The sequence below is a fragment of the Parasteatoda tepidariorum genome, chromosome 6 (genome assembly GCF_043381705.1).
Source record: "Parasteatoda tepidariorum isolate YZ-2023 chromosome 6, CAS_Ptep_4.0, whole genome shotgun sequence".
Lineage (NCBI taxonomy): Eukaryota > Metazoa > Arthropoda > Arachnida > Araneae > Theridiidae > Parasteatoda > Parasteatoda tepidariorum.
In genome coordinates this window covers 16651832-16675195 of record NC_092209.1, presented here as the reverse complement: position 1 = coordinate 16675195, position 23364 = coordinate 16651832, and the positions used below count along the sequence as shown (strand labels likewise).

At 28.2% G+C, this 23364-nt stretch overlaps 1 protein-coding gene across 1 annotated transcript in view; it reads right to left on the bottom strand.

Moving 5' to 3' along the window:
* Positions 1–23364, bottom strand: part of LOC107444068 (mucin-22) — a 70644-nt gene that overhangs the window by 10666 nt on the left and 36614 nt on the right. Inside the window, exon 3 of the mRNA XM_016058143.3 lies at positions 1622–1697. Within this exon, the coding sequence (XP_015913629.2) occupies positions 1622–1688 (67 nt within the window). The 5' untranslated portion in view covers positions 1689–1697. The remainder of the gene's footprint in view (positions 1–1621; positions 1698–23364) is intronic.

Here is a 23364-nt window from a genome sequence, read left to right as displayed (position 1 = left end):
CACAAGGCTACGGAGTTGAACATTAGTAGTCGTAAACCCAAAGATTGGGTCGCGGCTGTTCAACGACGGTTGTAAGAAAATAAAAAATAAATAGATAAAAAAATAATTTTTAGAAAAAGTGAAATAGACGTAAAATTAAGATAATTGTCATAAAAATAAAGTATGGTTTAAAAACGCGCAAGTATATAACCACAGTACTGAATTTCTCTGTATAGAAATTGGAAATCGTTTTTTTTGTTGTTGTTGTAAACAAAATATTTGCATTAAAATATTTTTCATGGGGATAGTTCACTTTGATATATATACTCGCAATCCTAAGTGTATATCTTTTAGTAACTCTGAGCATTAAAAATAACTTCCTTATCAGAACTAATAACTTTTCAAAATAATTTTTCACTGGATTGTGAATCCAAACCTGATTGCAGAATTTAAAAAATCCCCAGGAGGTTTAGGTACAATTTTTTTTCAAAAACTCTAAAATGGCATCTTCGCTAATCTGCAGTCAAACATTTATGAATAACAAAATGATGATAAACGAATAATGATGGTTAGAAAACCGACGTAATTTCTTCTCGCGTTGGCAACGAAGACATGAAGCAAACCGAGCTACAAGCTGGACAGAAAAGAGAAGTTAAAATGCAATTTATATTAGCAACAGAAAAATTTTGATGTATTTTTATTTAACTTGACAGTTATACAAAATGAAGCTTTCAGATAAATAATACAAAAAAAAACAACTTAATAATATAGCAGAATACAAAATTCAGCAAAATCGGTCGAATAGTTCCTGAGAAATTATATTTTAAAAATATGATTTTCTTTTCAAGCACTTTTTTCGTTTTGAGCTATTTATACAGAAAATAAAATAAGTACTTTTAAATTGCACGAGGTCTTAAAGGGTAAAAAACATATCTAAAGTCAGAATTAATTATAAGGCAAACAAAAATAATGTTATTTAAAACAATCATTTGACTTGTCTTAACTTTTGGATCCGAAACATGGTCTTTGACTAAATCATTAACAGACCTGCTTGCTGCTTTTGAGAGAAAGGCATAGAGAAAAATTTTTTCGGTGGTATAAATGTGGATTTCTTATGGAGACAACGACATAATTTTAAACTATACAGGCTATTCAAGGAAGCTGATATCAACAAATACATCAAAACAAGTAGCTTAAAGCTTTCGGTACCTTTCTTCCTTGACATTTAAGATCTTCAATTACAAACCGATGGGAACTAGAGTTAGAGGTAGGCCTAAGATCAGATGGCTTGATAGTGTGCAAGAGGATTTTAAAATCCTAAGAATTACTAACCAGAGAACAATCGTAAAGAAAGGAACAAAATAGAGGGAAGGCTCTGGCCCACAAAGGGCTGTCATGCCATGAGAAGAAGTATTGAAAATAAATGATTCAAATGTGTATTGTGATTATGAATTCATACTGGTTTCACAAGTGTTCAACGTTGAGGAATTTTGCTCTTGTTCTTAGCAAAAAAAAAAAAAAAATTAAATTTTTAAAATCATTTTTAAGTATAGACAGTATAACCTTTAATGATATGTGTTTTTTAATTTCAGTTTTGTATGCTTTAATGAAAATTTACCATTGGTAAAAAGCTGACTCTTACCTTTTCTATGCCTTGCTTTAACTGTAAGCACTGCTAATGAAAGCAGCAGAAGAATAGGGAGTCTCATTCTATATATCTGCAAAGAAAAATCATAATAAATGAGATATTATTTAATAGATTATATATAAAGAACTATTTTTATTTCATAATAATTGTTCTTGATCTAGGCATAACTTTTGAATCCTTGTCAATAACGAAATATACATATTCATTCTAGGATGCACTAATTAATATTTAAGCGAGGAAAACAAAACACACACACAATTTCTGCTAGTATCTTTATATCCACTATTGAGTAAGGCAGAACTAAAAACATTAAAACCTGTTTGAATACTGAAATAAACGACGAAGTGAAAAGCAAATATTAGAAACACCTCAAGATTTTCCCGATAACTAATTTAGTTTTGATATTTTTATTACGCCTTCCCCACTAGTGTTTCGAAGAATTTTGATAGCGTTTTCTTTTCTTTTCCTTAAACATAATTTTTCATTCTTATGAAAAATATATTGGAATTGTTTAAAAGTTTAAAATTTAAAGTGATTATGCATAAAATGCAAACGCAATTTTAACTGCAATGCAGGTATGATCTATAGTGTTTTGGATTTCCTTTTTATTTAATAATCGATCTATACTAGATTAATTATATAGATTCTACGTAGTATTATGGATCGCAATAAATAATTTTTCCTATTCTGTTTTTTATAAAAACAGTTTAATTTACTGATTTTTAAAATACATAACGCTGTTTTAAGAAACCCAAAGATGGTATTATTATTATTTTATATTTTTACGAACAGATTTGATTATGTAATTTAATATTACGCAGTAGATAAATAATGTTTTTCTATTTTTTTCAAAATAATTTTAATGAATTTAATAATTGGGGTACATTTTTTTCAATTGTTCCGAAAATAATACGTATTTTTTTAAAAAATACAAAAAAAATATTATTTTTGATATATTGTTATTATACAAAGTTTATTAATAAAATAATCCTCAAGTAATAATCGCAAATAAGATATGCCAGTTTTAAAGATGAATGGATTAAAAAAAATACTACCAAAATGTATTATTATAGCATTATCTTTTTCACGAACAAATTCAATTTCTTTTTTTAATCTTTTTAAGAATTAATTAATAACTTTCTTATTATTATCATAAGATGAGTAATAATGGGGATCCTGTTGCGATAAAAGCTCCTAGAGTTGCTAATTAATGGCTACTGAATAATTAATCTGAAAATAGCTTCACGAAAATTCACTTAGCCTTTAGCCACCACCATTTTTACTACATATTTTGTATCATACTGTGAGAGAAAGGTTATAAATTTCTTTAAGAGATAGAAAATGTGGTTTCTAGATTTATCGTCTGTCAGTTTTATTAAGTACTAAATTGATGTTGAAAAAAATGTAAGAGTAGAAACAGGTTTTTACCCCTTCTAAATCAACAAAACAATTTCTTCCAAGTACTAAATTCTACTACCGAAGATGGTGGTAAATATATTGAAGAATTTAAATTAAAAAACTTCAATTTAAATTTATCTCAACTCCATTTGTCTTCAGTATCCGATAGCTGTTACTGAATAAATGGAATTTTTTTAAAGAAAAAATTAGCCATTTTTTAGAGTATGTAAATGTGATTAAAAAGGTTCTTCGAAGCTTTTTGCTAAATAGTCACAGTTTGAGAGATTTTAAAACGAAACAAAACTTATTTTAAACGATACATACCATCTTGCTCAAAATAATTGTCTGCTCTTTAAAGCAGAAAAAATAGCTTAGTTAGTTGTTTTAAAGTATGTGAATGTGATTAAAAAGCTTCTTCGAAGCTTTTTGATAAATAGTCATAGTTTGAGAGATTTTAATTCGAAACGAAACTATAAATTTAGACGATGCATACTAACTTGATCAAAGGAATTGCCTGGTCTTAAAAACAGAAAAAACAGTTTATGTACGGAAATTTTTTTTTGAAATAATGATTTAAGCGCACTTTTATTGAATAAAAAATTAGACTTTGTAAAAATGAGTTTAAGCTTCATGTGAACTAAGTCCCTGGAAATATTTAAGGTATCGTTAAATAATTCGTCAATATTTCGAGAATCAAAAAGAGATTTGGTAGAACAAATAAAGCATATGATGAATTTCCTTCTTTTTGAGGCAGTTCAATTATTAGATTAGCATGTTTTTGAATATTTTTTGACCCCTTTTTATTGTATGTCAGCAAAAAAGAAAAAAAAAAGAAAAGCAAATTCTAGACCCCGTCCCACACTTGCGTAAAAAATGTCGCAACAACCTCATGCTTTTTTTCAACTTCGATTTTACTGTTGTAATCTAATTTTAGGATAAAATTCAAATGGAAGTTGTAAATTTACACAAAAAATTTATGTTTTCATTTATAAAGTTTTTAGTAGAATATTCTTGAAGAATAATTGGGTTTTCCTTCTGTGGTCAAAACTCTAGATCTCCTGTAAAATGCTTGAATAAATTTTTTTCTAATTTTTTCTTTTCCGAAATTCAAAATCATTATTAATAATTTATTTCAACTTTGAAATTTTCCTTGTTTTTCGTCATATTTTTCTCCTATCTCTCTAAAAATTTTGCAAAAAAAGAGAAATTTTAGCGTCGTACGTAAGTATATCCCCAGTCAGCATAAAAATCAAACGGCAAACTCTCTTAAGATGCTTACATAATATTTTTACGCCCCTTTTTTAGTCCTTAAAAATAATTTCGCGTAGTTTTATATGAACTTTTTTGAAATTTTTAGATAGGCAGAGAGGTATTTTTACTCAATAAAATATTACAGAACAAGTTTAAAATTGTTTCGGATAATTTTATTTGAACTTTTTTGAAATTTCTGCAGTGGTAGATAGGCATTACTACTCAGTAAAATATAATAGAACGATTTTAAAAATTGTTTGGAATAATTTTATCTCAACTTGTTTGAAATTAAAATTTTTCGAATGAGGCGTCACACCTCAATAAAATATTATAGATCAAGCTCAAATTTAAAATCACAGTAAAAATATAAGCTTAAAAGCATTATAGATCAAATTTAAATTTAAAATCACAGTAAAAAAACAAAATTGCTTATAACTAAGCCTAAAAATACGAGAGTCTTAGAAAACGTTGTAATAGTTCATTTTATTTCTAGTAAGGCATTACAACTCAATAAAACATTATGGAAAAAATTAAAAAATTATTTGGGACAGTTTTATTTGAACTTTTTTTAAAATTTCTAGAGAGACATCACACCTTAATAAAGTATTATAAATAAAGTTCAAATTTAAAATCACAGAAAAAAAAACTTACGAATTGCTCAGCCTAAATATACGAACGAATCTCAAGAAAACGTTGTAATAGCAGCTAAGTGAGTTTTTTTCGTGTGAATTTAATAAAATATCTTGATGATTAAAATATCGTGAGAATTAATCAACCTGCACTACATGTAACTGACGTCTTTGCTCAAACACGTTCTTAACCTTTATCTGATAATGATACAATATTTCGTTTTTCTAAACAAACAAAATTTAAAAAGGACTTCTAATGCCCAATTTTTTTTTTTTTGCTGCTTAGATTGCGTATTAGATTTAGATTTTGGTATTAGAAGTCACAAAATATTCTCCTTAATAAAATTTATAGAAATGTAGGTAATTATGTAGTTTCATTTAAGTTTGATATAAAGGAATGCAAGGGGATTTAAAAATAGTTAAAAATTAAGAATTTTGGAGAAAATATTTTCTTTCAGTAAAACTTACAAGTGAAAATAGTTCATAGAAATAGTTCCTTGAGTTAGTTCAAAGTTTTTATTTTAAAAATGAAAATGAAATGTTCAGTAATATTTAAAAAAATGAGTTTTAGGTTTTATATATTTGAAATATTTTTCTAGAACTAATTTAAGGAAATTGATTAAACAAACTTATTAAATTCTGAAAGCATCCATCTCAAAGTTTAAAATTTAATTTATTTAAACAGTTTAATTGGGAATTAAAAGTTAGCAAATAGTTTAAATTTATGATTTAATGCTTAGATAATTATTAAATTGGGGAAAGATCCTTCTAAACGTTAAAAATTTGATTTCTAACAAAAGTTTAATTGACTATTAAAATTCAGCAAATAGTTTAAATTGATATTATAATGTTTAGATAGTTATTAAATTAAGTTAAGTTCTTTCTAAACGTACAAAATTGGATTTCTTACGTAAGCTCAATTGACAATTAAAAATTACGAAACAGTTTAAAATGATATAATAATTCATAATAAATTGATATAATAAATTGAGGAAAATTCTTTCTAAACGTATATAATGGGATTGCTTTCAAAAGTTTAATTAACAATTAAAACTTGGCAAACAGTTTAAATTGATATTATAATGTTTAAATTCAGGAAAGATCTTTCCAAACGCTCGAAATTTGATTGCTTACAAAATTTTAGTTGCAATTAAAACTTCGTAAACAGTTTAAGTTGATATTACAATGTTTAGATAATTCTTAAATTCGAATAAGATCTTTCTTAACGTTCAAAATTTGATTTTTCAAAGGTTTAAGTGACAATTAAAACTTATCAAACATTTTAATTGATAGTACTGAACTGTTTAACTGCTTAATTTATTAATTAAATAATTTAAAGTTCAATAAAGCATTCTCATTGAACAAGCACCAAAGTTTCTAGAAAAACATTATTATTATAATCATCATTATTATTTTTTATAGAACATGAGATTTAGTTTTATTTTATTATTAGTCTGCTTCAATAATAGTTTTTTTAATTTTCATTTCAATTATGGTTTTTATTTTACAACTGTGTATGAAATAAATTTTTTTAGTGAAGTTACGCTTTACACAAGCTAGAGAAATTAATATAAAGCTTTTCCAAAACATTGCATTAAAAATTTAAAAATCACAGAGATTTAGATTATCGCTTCTGTTACGGTTTCACAAAGTAATGTAACAACGCCATTTAGTAAACAAGGAAAAAGTACTTAAGATTTTCTTTCTTTCTAAAATAAAAACAAGAGATTTTCAGTTAAACTGAATCACCAGTCGCTGCTTTAATTCTTTTCAATTAGCGAGTGCTTTGGGGTGCTGTTATGAAAGCAATTATATTTTTGAAATTTTTATTTTTATTTTCTTCAAATGAAAAATAACAACTGAAATATTTGGTTCTCGTCAAAATCATTAAGTTCTCCCCCCCTGCTTCCATACAATGAATTTTTTAAGTGTTTATTTTTTCGAGGAGAGAAAATTGTTTCCTAGATTACTTTTGGAAGAGAAAATTTCATCAAAAAAAATTAATTGAGTTTTATGTTTACCAAAATAAATTCAAAAGTTTTACGAATTAACTCGTTGTTCATTGTCAGTGATCAAGAAATTAAAAAATTAATTTAATATTAATCTCAACTCATGCAAAGTTCATAATAAATTTTTATTTTCAGTCTTTTTTTTTTGCATTTTTAAACAGGAAGCAGAATTTTAATGAAAATAGCTACTTTTTATTAAATTGGTTCTCTCAGTTATTAGAGCTAATGATTTTTAATTTCAACTAGTTTTTTTAAGCTGGTGAGTTTACCGGCTTTAATTTTAGATATGATTTCTTTCACTTCTTCTGAAAAATTTTGCCAATGTCATAATTTGTCTCCAAATACTTTTTATAATTAAAAATGAACATGTTAGATACTTTTTAATACATCCATTTTTACATCTTCCTGAGAAATTCTGCAGATGACATAATTTTTCCTAAAATACATTGTAAAAATTTCAACAAATTACGGTATAAAGTACAGACACTTTGGGTGCATAATCTGTAAAATACCTTTTAATGTTAAATATTACACATTATTAGAAACTTCCCGGAAAAATGGTTAACTAAATTGATAACCGCTTGTCAGAAAAATCCCAAATACTAAATTTGCCTTATTTGTGACCTATTTGGTCCTTTTGAATAATAAACGGGACAAAAAAAAATCTTTTTTTAAAATTCGTAGTCAAAGGGTTAAAGTTTTTTTAAGCATCTTTTTTCACAAAAAAATCATAAAGGCTTTTATCTCATCAGTCTCATTCAAACTTAACTTTAAACTCTTAACTACCTTGAATTGGAAAAAAAGTTAAGAAATAGCTAAGAATCGGCCTCATAGGTGAGGAAAATATAAACAGATTGAAAGATTGGCGATAGAATTATCTTTTATTACACAGATTAAATAAATTAGATCCATTTAAATTAATGAATTAAAATTCTTGCAAATAAAAACAAATGAATGCGACACTTAATTCATCGGTTATTTCAAATGTCACATCAGTTAAATGTCGTATATCAAGAATATTGTTGTTTCTGAATCCAAGACACAGAATCAGATACACCTTTCAAATCTGTCATACTAAATTATGTCTATATGGATTCGAAGGTAATAATAATAATCAACATAAGTGATTACCTTCTTGTTTTTCGCATTACCATTTAGTAAATATTGTATTTGACACACAACATTGATTGATTAGCTCTCGGACATTAACTTTTTTTTCTTCGGCGAAAAAGTTTAAAAAAAACTAAAAAAAAAACTAATAATCAGCCTCACAGATATAGAGAATATTAACAGGTTGAAATATTGGCAATATCATTATCTTTTATTAGACAAATTAAATAAATTGTATCCACTTAAATTAATTAATTAAAATTCTGACAAATAAAAGCGACTGAATGTGACACTTAATCCATCGGTTATTTCAAATGGCACATCAGTTAAATGCCGTACATCAAGAATGTTGTTGTTTCTGAATCCAAGACACAGAATCAGATACCACCTTTCAAATCTGTCATACTAAATTATGTCTATATGGATTCGAAAGCAATAATCAACATAAGCGATTACCTTCTTGTTTTTCGCATTACATTTTAGTAAATATTATATCTGACACACAACATTGATGGATTAGCTCTCGGATATTAACTCTTTTATTTTTTTTTACCTTCAACGACCATGAATTGGAAAAAGTTAAAAACAGCCAAGAATGGGCCCCGGCGGTGGGAAAACGATTGAAAAGGGTATATATACGGACGTGATATGAAATACATGATGAAATAATCAACCAATCCTTTTAATTCGTGTGAAAAAGGGTCGCAGCGAGACTCGAGTTAAACATCCGAACGACCCTGAATGACCTCGGAATGAAATAACCCGTTAGCATCGCAGTTCAAAGATAAGAAAAAAACATTTCCAGCAGGGGTTAGGTGAGATGTTTGTGGTTTTGGAGAACATTTTTTCTACCTTTGGCTAATACAAAAAAAAGCGAGAAAAAAATAAATATCAATAGTGACGCAATAAAAAAACTACCTATTCTTCTTGTTTTTCGTACACTTAGGTAATTAGTTGTTAAAAAAATACCTTTGTAATTCGATCTGATCTCTTTTATGATTTATGATATAATTGTATTATGAAATGTGGACTCCATTTGCCACTCTGGTTTTCTAAATAAGTATCGTTGTTAGATTTCACAGAATTTTCAGGAAGTCTTGATTTTCGATCGTAAACATACTCGTGTAATAAAATTAGAACATTTTCAGCTGGTTTATATAATGTTTTATTTATTTAAGTTTAATAAAATTGCATGATTTATGATATAATTGTATTATGAAATGTGGACTCCATTTGCCACTCTGGTTTTCTAAATAAGTATTGGCTTTATATTTCACAGAATTTTCTGGTAGTTTTAATTTTTGATCGAAAACATGCTCGTGTAATAAAATTAGAACACTTTTAGCTGGTTTATTTTATACTTTATTTATTTTATTTTAATATGACAGCATGATTTGCAGTGGTACGAATAAATTGAGTCAAGTGATTTTCTCAGCTCATGAGACTCGTGCAAAGCACTTTGAATGAAGTTGAGTTCTGGAAGTGATGAAATTTAGTAACATATATTCTGTACGCTTTGCGTATTTGTTCGCCTCTAAATCTGCGTTCCGTCGTTTCGTTTGATTTAATTTAGCTAATATTTGTATTTGTGTGTTGTGCTGTTTTAACGAATAAATGTGAAATGTTATACTTGTCAGTGTTTTATTTCAACATGCATGCCTGAAATTAATAGTTTCTATTCGCATTCTTAGTTTCAGATTGATTCCAGATCACAAATTCAGTCACCATTGTATTAAATTATTATAAAATCGTTCAAATATCTTTTAATTCTTTTAACGGCAGAAATTTAGCTTACTCAATCTAATGAAATATTTAATATTGGCCTACTTTAAGTCGAATAAGCAGGATATTCTATTTTAAGGGATCAACTTAAGTATGATTAAGTTAACTTAAGTTAAGTTCCACTAACTTAGAAACAAAAATGATAACGAACAAGAAATTTGGTACTTTTTTTCAACTTTATTGTTGAACTGGACTAAATTATCATAAAATATTACACTGAATATTACAATTCATAAAATATTACATTGAAACAAAGATACGAAAAAAAGGTGGTAGATTTTTTTATTTTTATTTTTAAGCATTCTTTAATACTTTTTGAACTTTATCAAATTTAGTTTCTTAAAATTTATTCCTTTTCAAAAGATTCAAAATTTAGCTCTTTAAAGTTTTGAAATTTAATTTCATAAATACTTTTCAATTAGTAGTGATAAGAATTCATTTAAGTTCGCTTCGACTCAATATTGTAAGTTATTTAAAATGTAATTCGGATGATCCTTCGCTGCTTTTTGTTATAATATCTGGCTATTTTATTAAATCTCTAGTTCTATTTTTTTTAATTTAGTGTTTATTGTAAATCAGTTTTAATTTTATAGGAACTAAGATGAGATATCTCGTAGAACATTTAGTTGACAAAATAGATATCGTTAAGCTAAAACGTATTGTAATCCAATTTTATTCATAATTACAAAACGCATCAACAATTTTATAGCTTTTTCAGATTTCAAGTATTCATAAATATTTTCAAAGTTTTAAATAATATCCAACTTTCAAAATTATCAGCTTCAATTTTAAGAGTAACGGAACTAAAGCAAATATAATTTATTAAATGTACATGTTTTTTGAAGAAATACGCGCATTTTTATAAAGTTATAAGTCTTTGTGATCAGGAACTCGTCGTTCCTCAAACTCTCTTTAAATAGTAAGACACGAAATTCATAAGAATTGCGTGAGTTCAGAGCTAATGTAACTCTAATTTCATTTTCATATCAGTCTACTGCAATAAAAAATGTATATGAACCAACGCAGCTGAATTTAAGACTCAATTCCCAGAAACAACATGAGCCAAAATAAAATGTAAACACGCGTTCTTTGATGAAGGAACAATTGTTTAGGGGAGAGAGCGCCCAACATCAAACCTTTTGTTTAATCCCTTTGAATGGAACATGCTTTGTATATCTTTTAAAATGTCCTTGGTTACAAACATCTTTTCTTTTACTTCATAACTGCCCTTGAAAAAATGAAAAGGAATAACGTGGTTACAGTTATATCATCCCTCATCGTCATCAAATGGATTGTGTACCCGTAAGCTACAAGCTAGAAAATTCTTGAAAGCTATCTTCAGTGAATCTTGAATGCCAATGTAGTAGACATCATTGTATTTTAGGGTTAATAACACTGTTTGTATGATGTAATTAATTATGCCTTCATAACAAATGTATCTCTACGTACTGATAAAATAATTTAAGAGTCATGATTTTATTGTCGGAACGCGTTGCAATATTCAGAACTGTTCTTCTTGATTATTATTCCCTACTTCGGAAGTCGATAATGATAGGGTAATAAGGGAAGCATAAACACACGTGCTCATTATGAATATTAACAAGATGATCTCTGCTATGGAATAAAGCATTAGTGATAGGAAATTAAAAAAAGAAAGAACAATTTTCTTAGATGTAGATTAATATGAATCGAACATTTTAAAGTGTGTTTATTAGAAAAGAGTTAAAGGCTATTTTTTCAGAATACCAATTCTGAGATTGTTTAAAATAGATAGCGAGATTCTTATATAGATAATCACAAACGAGATTGTTTATTACAAATGTTACTGACAGTGTATGGTTTGGAGATATTTCATAACTCGGATTGTTTGGTGTTATTTGGACAAATAATGAAGCATTTAATCTGTTTCATTCTTCAGGGGTGCAGAGCGATTACTTTATTACGACCACTTGGCAGTTTTATGCAAATGAGCTAAGGCGTATCGTGTAATGTCATGCTTTAGGGTCTTTCGTGTGCATGGTAGTTTAAATAAGATAGCATGCTTATATGTCGTTGTAGATCAAGTATATTTACTGTTTATGATTTATACTGTAATGTTGATGATTTGCTGCTGATGATAAGTTTTGGTATTTTCAACTTGATTACGTATCCTGCCATACTGCTAGTATCGTGATTGAAGTTCGATTTGTTTGCTTTGAACTTCGAAATTTCTAGATGCTTTTGCTACTCTTTCTTGATGCTTTCTCAGAGTTATTGAGCATTTTTGGGATTAAGAAGAAAAATACACTTTTCTAATCATCTATTCCGGTAAAATAAATATTATTTTAAAGTCGTCATCTAAATCCGCAATCATTCAGTCTCACATTATTTGCTATATTCAGGCTCACATTATTGGCCGTATTCAGTTTCACGTAAGAGCTGTCATGATCTCGTAGTCCATAGCGTGAAATATCAAAATATAAAGTTAAAAAAAAGTGGGCGTTGAAGGAGTGGCGGATAGAGGGTCATAGCAAATTAACATGCTTGCTTATTACATATATATTACTGGAAATCTATTAAAAAAGCGCTTTCTGAATAATTTTTGTAAAATCAACTAAAAATATAGTTTTATAATATGTCATAAAATTTGGTAATTTTATGATACCTTAGAGTAGCTATTCTTTCTCTCGCAATACTTGATGATTATTACGTATCTAAAGTAAAAGCTCTAAAGTAAAAGTGATACAGTAAAAGATCTACAAAATTCATTCAATATTTAAAGAATTTTATAGATATAAGTTCCTTTTTTCGTTAGGTGATGTATTTTTTTAGCCTAAACAGCTGCTTAATACTGTTTTCTGATAAGAACTTTTTGAGTGTTCGGAATTTCCACTAGACTAAAACACGATTCACAGAAACATCTTATTTCTTACATAGAAAATCATAACGTTTTCCTTAAAAACATACATAATTTGAATACTGGCTAATCATTATATCGCTCCAAGCTCTTCATTTGTATTATGAATAAATTAATGAATAGAAGTGTAAAACGGAGAATAGAAATTCTTCATTTAAAATCGTCAACTTCGCCTGAAAAGAATGTTCCTGACAGTCGTATTCTAGTTCTGATATTTTCGATTAATTTTGTGATTGTTCAATTCGCAACTCTATCAAAAAGGCTTGTTTTAAAAGGTTGTTCACCAACAATTAATCCTTTCACAACTACAAGAATAATAACTCTTCTGTCAGGTTTTTTTGAAGGTTGTGAACTCATTTGTAGTTGATTGAAAGTAACACAAAAGTCATAGATGGAATTCATAGATACGTAAAATATATTTATATAAACTTGAAAGAATAATAAAGGTTAATTTTCGTCACCAAATATTAAACACTCAGAATTAATTCGTCATTCTGTTAAATCAAGATTATTAAGATTATTTTCTGAAATAGATTCTAATTATTAAATCTAGATTATTAAAATTAATTTCTAAAATTGATTCTAATTATTAAATCTAGATTATTAAGATTATTTTCTGAAATAGATTCGAATTATTAAATCTAGATTATTAAAATTAATTTATTATATAGATTTTAATTATTAAATCAAGATTATTACGATTAATTTCTAAAATAGATTCCAATTATTAAATCTTGATAATTAAAATTAATTTATAATATAGATTCTAATTATTGAATCAAGATTATTAATATTAATTTCTAAAATAGACTCTAATTATTAAATCTAGATTATTAAAATTAATTTCTAAAATAGATTCTAATTATTAAATCTAGATTATCAAGATTATTTTCTGAAATAGATTCTAATTATTAAATCTAGATTATTAAAATCAATTTATTATATAGATTCTAATTATTAAATCAAGATTATTAAGATTAATTTCTAAAATGGATTCTAATTATTAAATCTTGATAGTTAAAATTAATTTATAATATAGATTCTAATTATTAAATCAAGATTATTAAGATTAATTTCTAAAATAGATTCTAATAATAAAACCTCCCACTGTTAGCATGACGGAAAGGGGTCTCTAACTCATGATCCGTCTGTCACTGAGGATACATCACGTCAGCACTAGAGTCGTTGCAAGCCGCATGCAGAATGCGTATCGACTGGGATTCGAACCCGGTTCACCTCATTGGAAGGCGAATGAGCCATCGCGGCTCTCTAAGATAGATTATTATTATTAAATCTAGATTATTAGATTACGATCTATGAAAGGGATTTTAAAAAAGTAATATCCAAATTAAATAATATATCAGAAGCATATCACCAGCTATATGAAATGTTATAATAATTTTTATCAATTTCAGGTCAAATATAGAAATTTCACTCAAAATTTGCGAATCAAAACCCTTCTTAGAGAAAAAAGTATGGTCAAAACTACCAGAATATGGAAAAATTTACCGCGTGACAGGCTCCATAGGACCACTAGAAATCTCGGAAATTTTTTCTGAAGCTCTTATGATATAATTTCGATGTAATTGCTAATGATTAATATAATTAATAATGATTAATATAACTTCGAAATAGCGTAAGATTCTTTTAGTTATTTTTTAGTGTGATTTACAATATTTAATGTTTATAAAAAAATATAAATGAACGAATACTACTGAAATGATTGTGTTTTAAGTAATTAGTTTTTTTTAGCATTCTTGCCTGTGTTATAAGTTGATAAAACAGTACAGTTTAAAAATAGAGCTTAAACTTACATATTGAGATTGTTTATTATTTTGGTTCATAAAGTAGAAAACAAAATTATCAGATCTTCGAAATATGATCATAAGCTGTAATTACTATGCAAGTTAAAATTAGTTTAAAATATCACTTTAGGATTGATGCAGAAGGATTGATCACTTTAGGAGAATTATTAGTAGATTATGCACATTCAATATATTCTGATTGATAAGCAAGCACTATTAGTAAATTCCAATTAATAAACAAGTCATACATTTGTTATTTAAACGATTGGTTGAATATTGGATTCAAAAATAAATTTTTTCCTATATTGCATTGAATTATGTCGCAATGCGCCGAAACGCTGTTTGTTCCAGTAAGAAAGATTTGTTGGCGGAATATAGGCTCCTATTTCCTTTTAAAGCGATCAGACCTTCCCATTAAGTTAGTCGTTGTAAGAAACATATAAGCAATTCACATTTTTTACACGTTGAATGACATTGGGGGCACCGGTGACCGGTGATGCCAAGATTATTAGAAACACATAATTCGAGTAAATTTTTAATTTTTTTTTATGTTATTATTGTTACTAAAATGGTTAGAGGAAATTTATACAATATAGAACGCACAAAAAATAGTTTTATTTATATAGACAGAGATGCCAACTTACTCCGGACAGCGAATAAGTATTATCAAGGAATAGTTTATTAATTGTGATTCTTGGTTTAATAAATTCAATTTAGTAGATTTTTATCCACCACTATTTCTAAACAATTCGTCGATTTTGAAAACCCTAGGTACTCAAAATTGAAACAGCATATAGTCGTTTTTGTACAAAATGCAGTTTCAAAAATAATTTGGAGGGAAAACTGTGTGAGAGGGATGTTCGTTGGCTGCCGGCAGGATTCGAACCAAGGACCTCCGGGTAATCGAGGAAAAGTTAGAACGCTTAATAAAGTGGCCTCAGCAATGACGTATCATGACATGCGAATTTCCAATTTAAAAGCTACAAAGGGTTGCAATTTGGAAAATATAGTTTGATCGGGAGATCGATTATTTTAATTTTCCTATTTGCTTATTTCGTTATATTTTAAAAACTGTTGTTGCTGGCCCACACGGTTAGCGGAGCTAAACCAAGTCCATGACTCCAGAGACTCTGAGCAAGTCTGTAACAAAAAGTGGATCTGAAAAGAGGTCCACTTTAGAGATATTTAGGCATTGAAGTATATGTTCAGGAGTAGCTTGTTGGTCGTTACACTTAGTGCAAACAGGGAAAACTCTTGAACCATTACTGAACAGCATAGTTCTTAGGTGACCGCTTCGAAATCTTGATATAACCGTCTGATCCCGCCTGCTGCACTGAAGGGTCAGGCTGCCACCTGGGCGGTTGCACTGATACCAATGATTAACAGGAGGGCCCACAAGATCACGAAGCCTGTTAAAACGGGAGTGGAGCTCCGAGAAAGTCAGAGATGCCGAAGAATGCAGGGGCAGATCAGTTCCGCTCTTAGCCAAGGAGTCTGCAATCTCATTACCCTCAACATCGACATGAGATGGGATCCATTGCAAGTGTATATTATGGGAGAAAGAAAGGGTCTTCAGCTTGTTTAAAATTGAAACTCACACTGTCACCCACCCCATGCCAATCCGAAAGGTGCTGGATTGCACTCCTACTATTGCTCAAAATCCAGATGTCATTTGATCCAGGAAAAGTAAGCACAGCGCCCAATCCAGCATCTATAGCGATCAGCTCGCTGCGAAAGACAGAGCAGTGATCAGGATTTCACAACTTGATATGGTAAGAGCTGTGATTGGTTCTGACGAAGACACCACTGCCAGAACAAGAATCGGCATTCCTACTGCCATCTGTATCGCTCGGAATGCTGTTGATCAATTCAAGAGCAATTTGTCTCAGATACTCAGGAACGTCAGAAGATTTGCTGACATGTACAGGAAGAAATGGGTGGAAATACACTTTCTGGAGTCCCTCGCTTGGATCAACACAAGAGTTCAGATAGTGCGGCTCAACATTTTCAGAAGTCAAATTATCACCGATCACTAGACTGAAAGGGCTGTTTCTTTTGAGCCTTTGGTTATTTCTCCAACTGTGAAGGAAAGCTGACGTTCGGTTACCAGTACCAAAACTGAGTAGTTTGTTATAATATTTGACAAGCATTGATTTTCTTCGAAAACTGAGCGGTTGTAAGTCAGCCTCAAAGAGAACAATATCGTTGGGGCAGCTGTTACGTAAACCCGTGATGATCCGCGCAGCACTAAGCTGAACCAGTTCAAGCCTCTCAAGTTGGATCTCAGAAGCACAACAATAAACTGGATAACCATATTCCAGGATTGGTCTAATAAGAGTCAAATATGTACTGCGAAGAGTTTTCGAATCGGCTCCCCAGTCGTGCCCTGAGATGAATTTTAAAATCCCCAGACATTTTCTACTCCTAAGCACCAGATGATCAATGTGCTTACTGCTGGTAATCTCCGGGTCCAGAACAAATCCTAAGTATTAGGGTTCTTGTCTACGGAGAGAGGCTGTCCATTCAAAAAAATATTAGGTTGGTAATTATATAGCTTCCTGTTAGTAGTGAAGAAAGCGGAACTAGACTTTGAAGGGTTAAAACTTAATTTGTGGTGCTCAGCAAAACTGTTAAGCTAACTGTTAAAAACTGTTAAACGAGTGTAATGTATGTCAGGATGTGTTAATTCGGCGGCCACTATATGAAGCTTCCTAATTCAATCTGGACTTGGATGAGCAATTATGGTGGTTAGAGCATCCTACGACGAACCTAGAAGTCTTAGAATTTATGTTTCCTGCAGGTTGTCACCGTTTATCTCTCTCACTCATTGTTCCTTTTATTTCATTTTTGAATTTTTGCTCAAAAATGAGTATTCGCTGTTTTAGTTTTAAATGCATGGGTTTTTAAATTTGATTATTATTTGTTTCGGAGATAATTTGACATTTGTTTTTTTACTGTGTCAAAAAGAACAGTGGTTATAAATTTTTTTATACATAAATGACAGCCTGAAAAGTCCATTCAATTCATCTCGCATAACAGTTGCTTCACAAAACGCATAATAATTTAATCCAAAATATTTTTAGACGAAATAAAAGTAATGATAGACGGGAATGTAAAATTATAAAAATGCATCAGCATCAAGAAATCATTAAAATAATATTTTTTTTATTGTTAATTACTAAATAGCTGAATTCTATATATTCTAAATATTTCATGTATTCATATATATTTAATGTGAAATATGAACTAAAATAATGTGATAACATGATTGTCAATGTTAAATTTTTTTTAAATACTCCACAACATAAAATTACATCCTTGATTAATATGTTATTCTTATTTTTTATGAGCTGTATTATTTTGCATTATAGATGTAACTTGTGTTATTGTTTTTATACTTCATATAATGAGTTCGCAATTTTTTGTTGCAACAGAAATGTGTCCCGATAGGATATTTTCTGTTTCAAAATCATATATATTTCATAATACAAGTGCAAATAAATTACCATTTAATATTAAATTATTGTATAGCATAAAAATGTCTGAAAGTTAACGCGGAAAAAAAGAAACGTAGGAGAAATAATATCTCTCAGAATAATGATGACATAGACAGAGGGAAAACGCTGAATCGGTTCATCTTTCTAAGAAAGCACAATGTAGTCACGACAGCCAATTCTATTTCCCCAAAAAAGACACATTTTCTGAATGCCTAACAGAAGCATTACTCAGCTATATTTACATTGAATGCTTGAAGAAAAAAAGAAATTATGTTTTCACTTTCTGCGCAAAAATAACAAATTATCAGAATTAAATGTAGAGCTCAGACTTTATTGATATGGCTTTGTTAACAAAATTAAATATTTATTAGACTGAAGTTCATACGTATGATAAGGAAATTAACTTTGATATATATATGAATGGCTTGGGGTAATAATACACTAAGCCGCATTTTAAAATTATATATGGCTCATTGATGTGGCTTTTTTAACAGAAATAAACATTTATTTGACTGAAATTGTTATCAGTGATTGCGCAATTGACATATATATATATTCATAACGGCAACACTCTTAGATGTCACAGAATAGCAGAATATAAACTTTCATATTTGTTCGTTTACTATTTACGCAACTTTTCTCACTTTACTTTTATACTGAGCTGAATAGCAAGCAATTAAGATTAATTTCGATATTTCATAAAATTTGGTGTGAATAGCATACAATTGATAAATTATAATTCATTCATCTACATCTTTACTGTTTCTAAAATTTTATACTAGATTCGCAATTCAAAAAGAATACATCGGCCTTAATTTAAAATCTAATAATATGTTCTTTATTTAGAATATAATCTAATACAATATTCTGTTATTAAAATCTAATGCTATGTTCGTTATTCAAAGTGTAATATTGCACTCTTTATTTAAAATCTGACACAACTTTCGATATTTAAAATCTAATATTATGCTCTATTTTTAAAATGTAATATTACGCTCTCTATATAAAATGGGATAGTGTGATCTCTATATAAAATCGAACACTACCGTCTCTTATTAAATCTAATGTTTTCTCTTTTTAAAATCTAATATTTTTTTGTTATTTTAAATCTACTATTTTAAAGGTAATATTGCACTTTTTATTTAAAATCTCATACAACTTTTACTATTTAAAATCTAATATTATGTTCCATTTTAGAATGTAATACTATATGATCTCGATCTCTATTTAAAATATAATATTACATTTTTTATATAAAATGTGATACCTTTTTTCTATTTAAAATCGAATATTAAACTCGCTATTTAAATGTAATACTATGCTCTCATTTTAAAATCTAGTACTAAGTTCTGTATTTAAAATGTAATATTACTTTCTCTATTTAAAATCTAAAATTAGCTTTACTTTTTAAAATCTAATATTATGTTATCTTTTAAAAGGGTAATACAATGTTCTCTATTTAAAATTTAATATTACTCTCTCTATATAAAAGGTGATATTATGATCACTGTTAAAAATCGAATATTAAGTTCTCTATTTAAATCTAATATTATGTTCCCTATCTAAACTATAATAATATGCTAGCTACTTAAAATCTACTACTATGTTCTCCATTTAAAATGTCTTATTACACTCTCTATTTAAAATCTGATAATATGTTTGGTATTAAAAATCTATTATTATGTTCTCTATTGTTTTAAAATATAGAATCATGTTCTCCGTTTATTTTTATAGCTAATAGTATGCTCTCGATTAATTTTTAAGCGTATTACTATGTTTTCCCTTTGTACGATCTTTTTCAAAGTTCTTAAAATTATAAAAAGTTTAAGAAATTACGTGAAATCTATTATTCTCAAAGAATGTAATATAATTTCTAAAAGTGTTGACGAACAAACTCTCTACTAAATAAGCTAAACGTATTCCCTGTTATTCAATTATCAATTCTTCCAAGTTTACACTCATCTCATTTGCACTTAAGTAGCTTTCACTTTTATATGAAAGAAACTATTTTATCGAATGCTTTGTATCATAGCGTAAATTGACTAAAGGAAAAGTTCGATTTATTTGAACGTTTTCAAGACAATTCAATTATACTTACAATACGGAGTTACACATAAGATCTCCGGAGAAAGAGTGAAGATCTAAAGAAAACACTTAATAAAGTTTTATTCTCTTTTATTGGCTTAAATAAACTTAGCCAAAGGGATTGGAATAGTAGTTACTATTCATTTTAACACCTTTATAGAGAACTCTTCAACTTAGGATATGCTCTGTTGAGGATTTGGGAAAAATATTCGAAATTTTAAACGTAATATTNCCACAAGGATGTTGAAGAAGCATTACTGAAGTGGCTCACCATTCGAAGAAGCCGCAATCTGGACAAATGAGGATAATTTTACTAAGTGATTTTATGAGACTACTTTCATGTACTCGAATGGCTGGTTGGACAGGTCTAAAAAAACGGAATAACAGAAATTCAGGAAAAATTATCTGAGAGTCGGGAAGTGTTTCCAGAGCTGATGTAGAGGATTGCTCATCAGCTAAAGATTACTAATCTTTTTTTGTACGCAAGACGAAGAGTAATGAAAAATAACACATTTTTTGCTACTACATAATATTTTTCAGTCATTTATTTGAATAATGTGTAATAAAAGGGAGGAGTTTGGGAACCATTAGTTAAATTGCCTGCGTTACGGATATAGTGAACACTCGGTTATAGTGAACTGAAATTTCGGTTCCTTGAAGGTTCACTATAGCGGGGTTTGACTGTACTACGTTCGCTATTCAAAACCTACTACTATGCTCTTTATTTAAAATGTAATATTACACTTTCTATTCGAATGAGTGATGACAATACAATTAAAAAAAAGATGCTGCTCTTTAGACCCAGTAGAGCAAGAAAGAGCGGAAGGTTGCGGTTGAGATGAGCTGACTCGGCGGAGTCTGATTTTCTTGCTATTAATGAAAAGAATTTGAGATCAAAGATAAATCGGAAGTCGTTATGGAAAAATTTTCAGAGAAAGGCATTGGCTCACATTGGGCTGTCTGGCCTATGATGAGGATTACACTTTCTATTTAAAATCTAATACCATGTTCTATATTCATTTAAAATCTAATACTATGTTTACTATTTAAAATCTTATATTCCGTTCTTTGCTTATTTTTAAACCTAATGTTATCTTATCGACTAATTTCTAAACGTATTACTATGTTATCTATTCAGTACGATTTCTTTTTGTAAAAGTTTTAAATGTTATTACAAGTTTTAGAAATTCCATGTCATCTATTATTCTCGAAAAATGTAACATAATTTCTGAAAGTGTTGCCGAACAAACTCTCAACTAAATAAAGTAAAAGTGTTCCGATTATACAAATACCAAATGCTTCCAAATATGCACTTATATCTTTTGCACGTAAGTGGCTTTCACCACTATATAAAAGAACCTATTTTGACAAATGCTTTGTATCATAGTTGACTGAAAGTTCGATTTATTCAAACATTTTCAAGACAATACTTACAACACGGAGTTACACACACGATCTTAAATAAAGAATACACTTAATAAAGTGTTAATTTCTTTTATTGACTTAAATAAACTTAGCCAAAGGGATCGGAGAAGAAGTTATTATTCATTTTAATACCTATATGGAGAACTCTTCAACTTAGGATATGCCTTGTAGAAGATTTAGGATAAAATTACAGTTATAAAAATTTAAGGAGTCCATACTTTTTTCCGTAAACTTTTATGGAACACAAAATCTGTTGTACATGATGATGATTTCTATAGTAATATTTGCTGAATCACTGTAATTAAATAAATACGGTAAATATTACAGCTCAAAATTTTGCGGGAAAAAGGGATTTTAAGGATGCTACAATTAGGATGGCAGTACTATTTACCACAATTTTATCTTTCATTATTTTACACTAAATTGTTTAGTAATTTCTAGATATTTTTAAAAGAAGTGATTAAATTACGAGCAACTGTAAAAAATAACTCGTTAAAATTGATTTAAAAAATAATTGAAAATGAGTATTAAGATCTTAACGAAAGTTTTTAATTTGCATCGTTACAAATAATGATTTGAATCAGCTAGAGAATCATCTAATATCAAGAGAGGTTTGCAGATAAAATTACGATAAAAAGTACCAGCACCCAGGGCGTCAGTACATTTTACAGTAGTAACCATTTTTACCGTAAAATCTTATGGAACTAAAAATCTCATATACAGTAACTTTTACAGTAATATTTACAGTAAAAATTTCAGTATAAAATTTTACAGTGAAAATGGATTTTACGGATGCTGTACTTAGGGTCCTAGTACTTTTTACTGTAATTTTAACAGCTATTTTTACTGTGTGATATATATTTACTCTAAATTGTTAAGAAATTACTAGGCACTTTTAAAAGAAGTGAATAAATTACGAGCAACAATAAATGCTGATTTGCAAAAATTTGTTTAAAAAATAATTCAAAATTAGTATTAAGATCTTAATGAAACTTTTTAAATCACATTTTAATAAATAATGATTTGATTTATACAAACGCATATCAACTTATAAATTTTTTATTTAACTTATTCATAAAAATGTTATAAAAATTAATGTTGGTCAAAAAGTGTATTTCAGTGAAAAATATTGCATTTCTTATGAATTGAAACATTTTATATATACTGTGTACAAATTTGAAAATAAACAAAACTGGTCAAAAATTTTAATTATGATATCAAACTTTCTTTATTTAGACAATTTAATAAAAAAATAAAACAATTAGGTAATAATTAAAGCAAAATTGTTAAAATCGGTGACATATTGAAAGGTAGTCTTAAAATTGAAAAAAAGTTTTCGAATTCTATTGTGACAACAATGCTTTTTACAAAAAACACATCAAGTTTATTATATTCTTTTTATCCTAAATTTATTTACATGAGCATTAAAATAATGGTTGGTTTAAAAATTAATACTTCAGATATTAAACATTTTATAAATTGCATACTTTTAGAAACATAGTTGTGATTTTATATATTTTAAAGAGCAGGAAAAAAATGTACTAAAACACTTGCATATAAACTTGAGCTAGAAATATAAAAAATGTTAATTATTCATGCTAAAATTAATGATATTTGGAACAATAAGTTTGAAAAAAATTACAATTACATTTTAATCGCCCCTTATTTCTTTTAAATAATTGATATTTTAAGATAAACAAAAACTCATTGTTTAAATTTATATTCGACTTTTAAAAATTGTTAAAGCATAATAGCAAAATCGAATGTTGATATTAATCAGTGTATACTTTATTTTCAAAATATTTTTTCTGTTGTAGTTATTTAAATTTAATTAGAGGGAAAATCAGTTT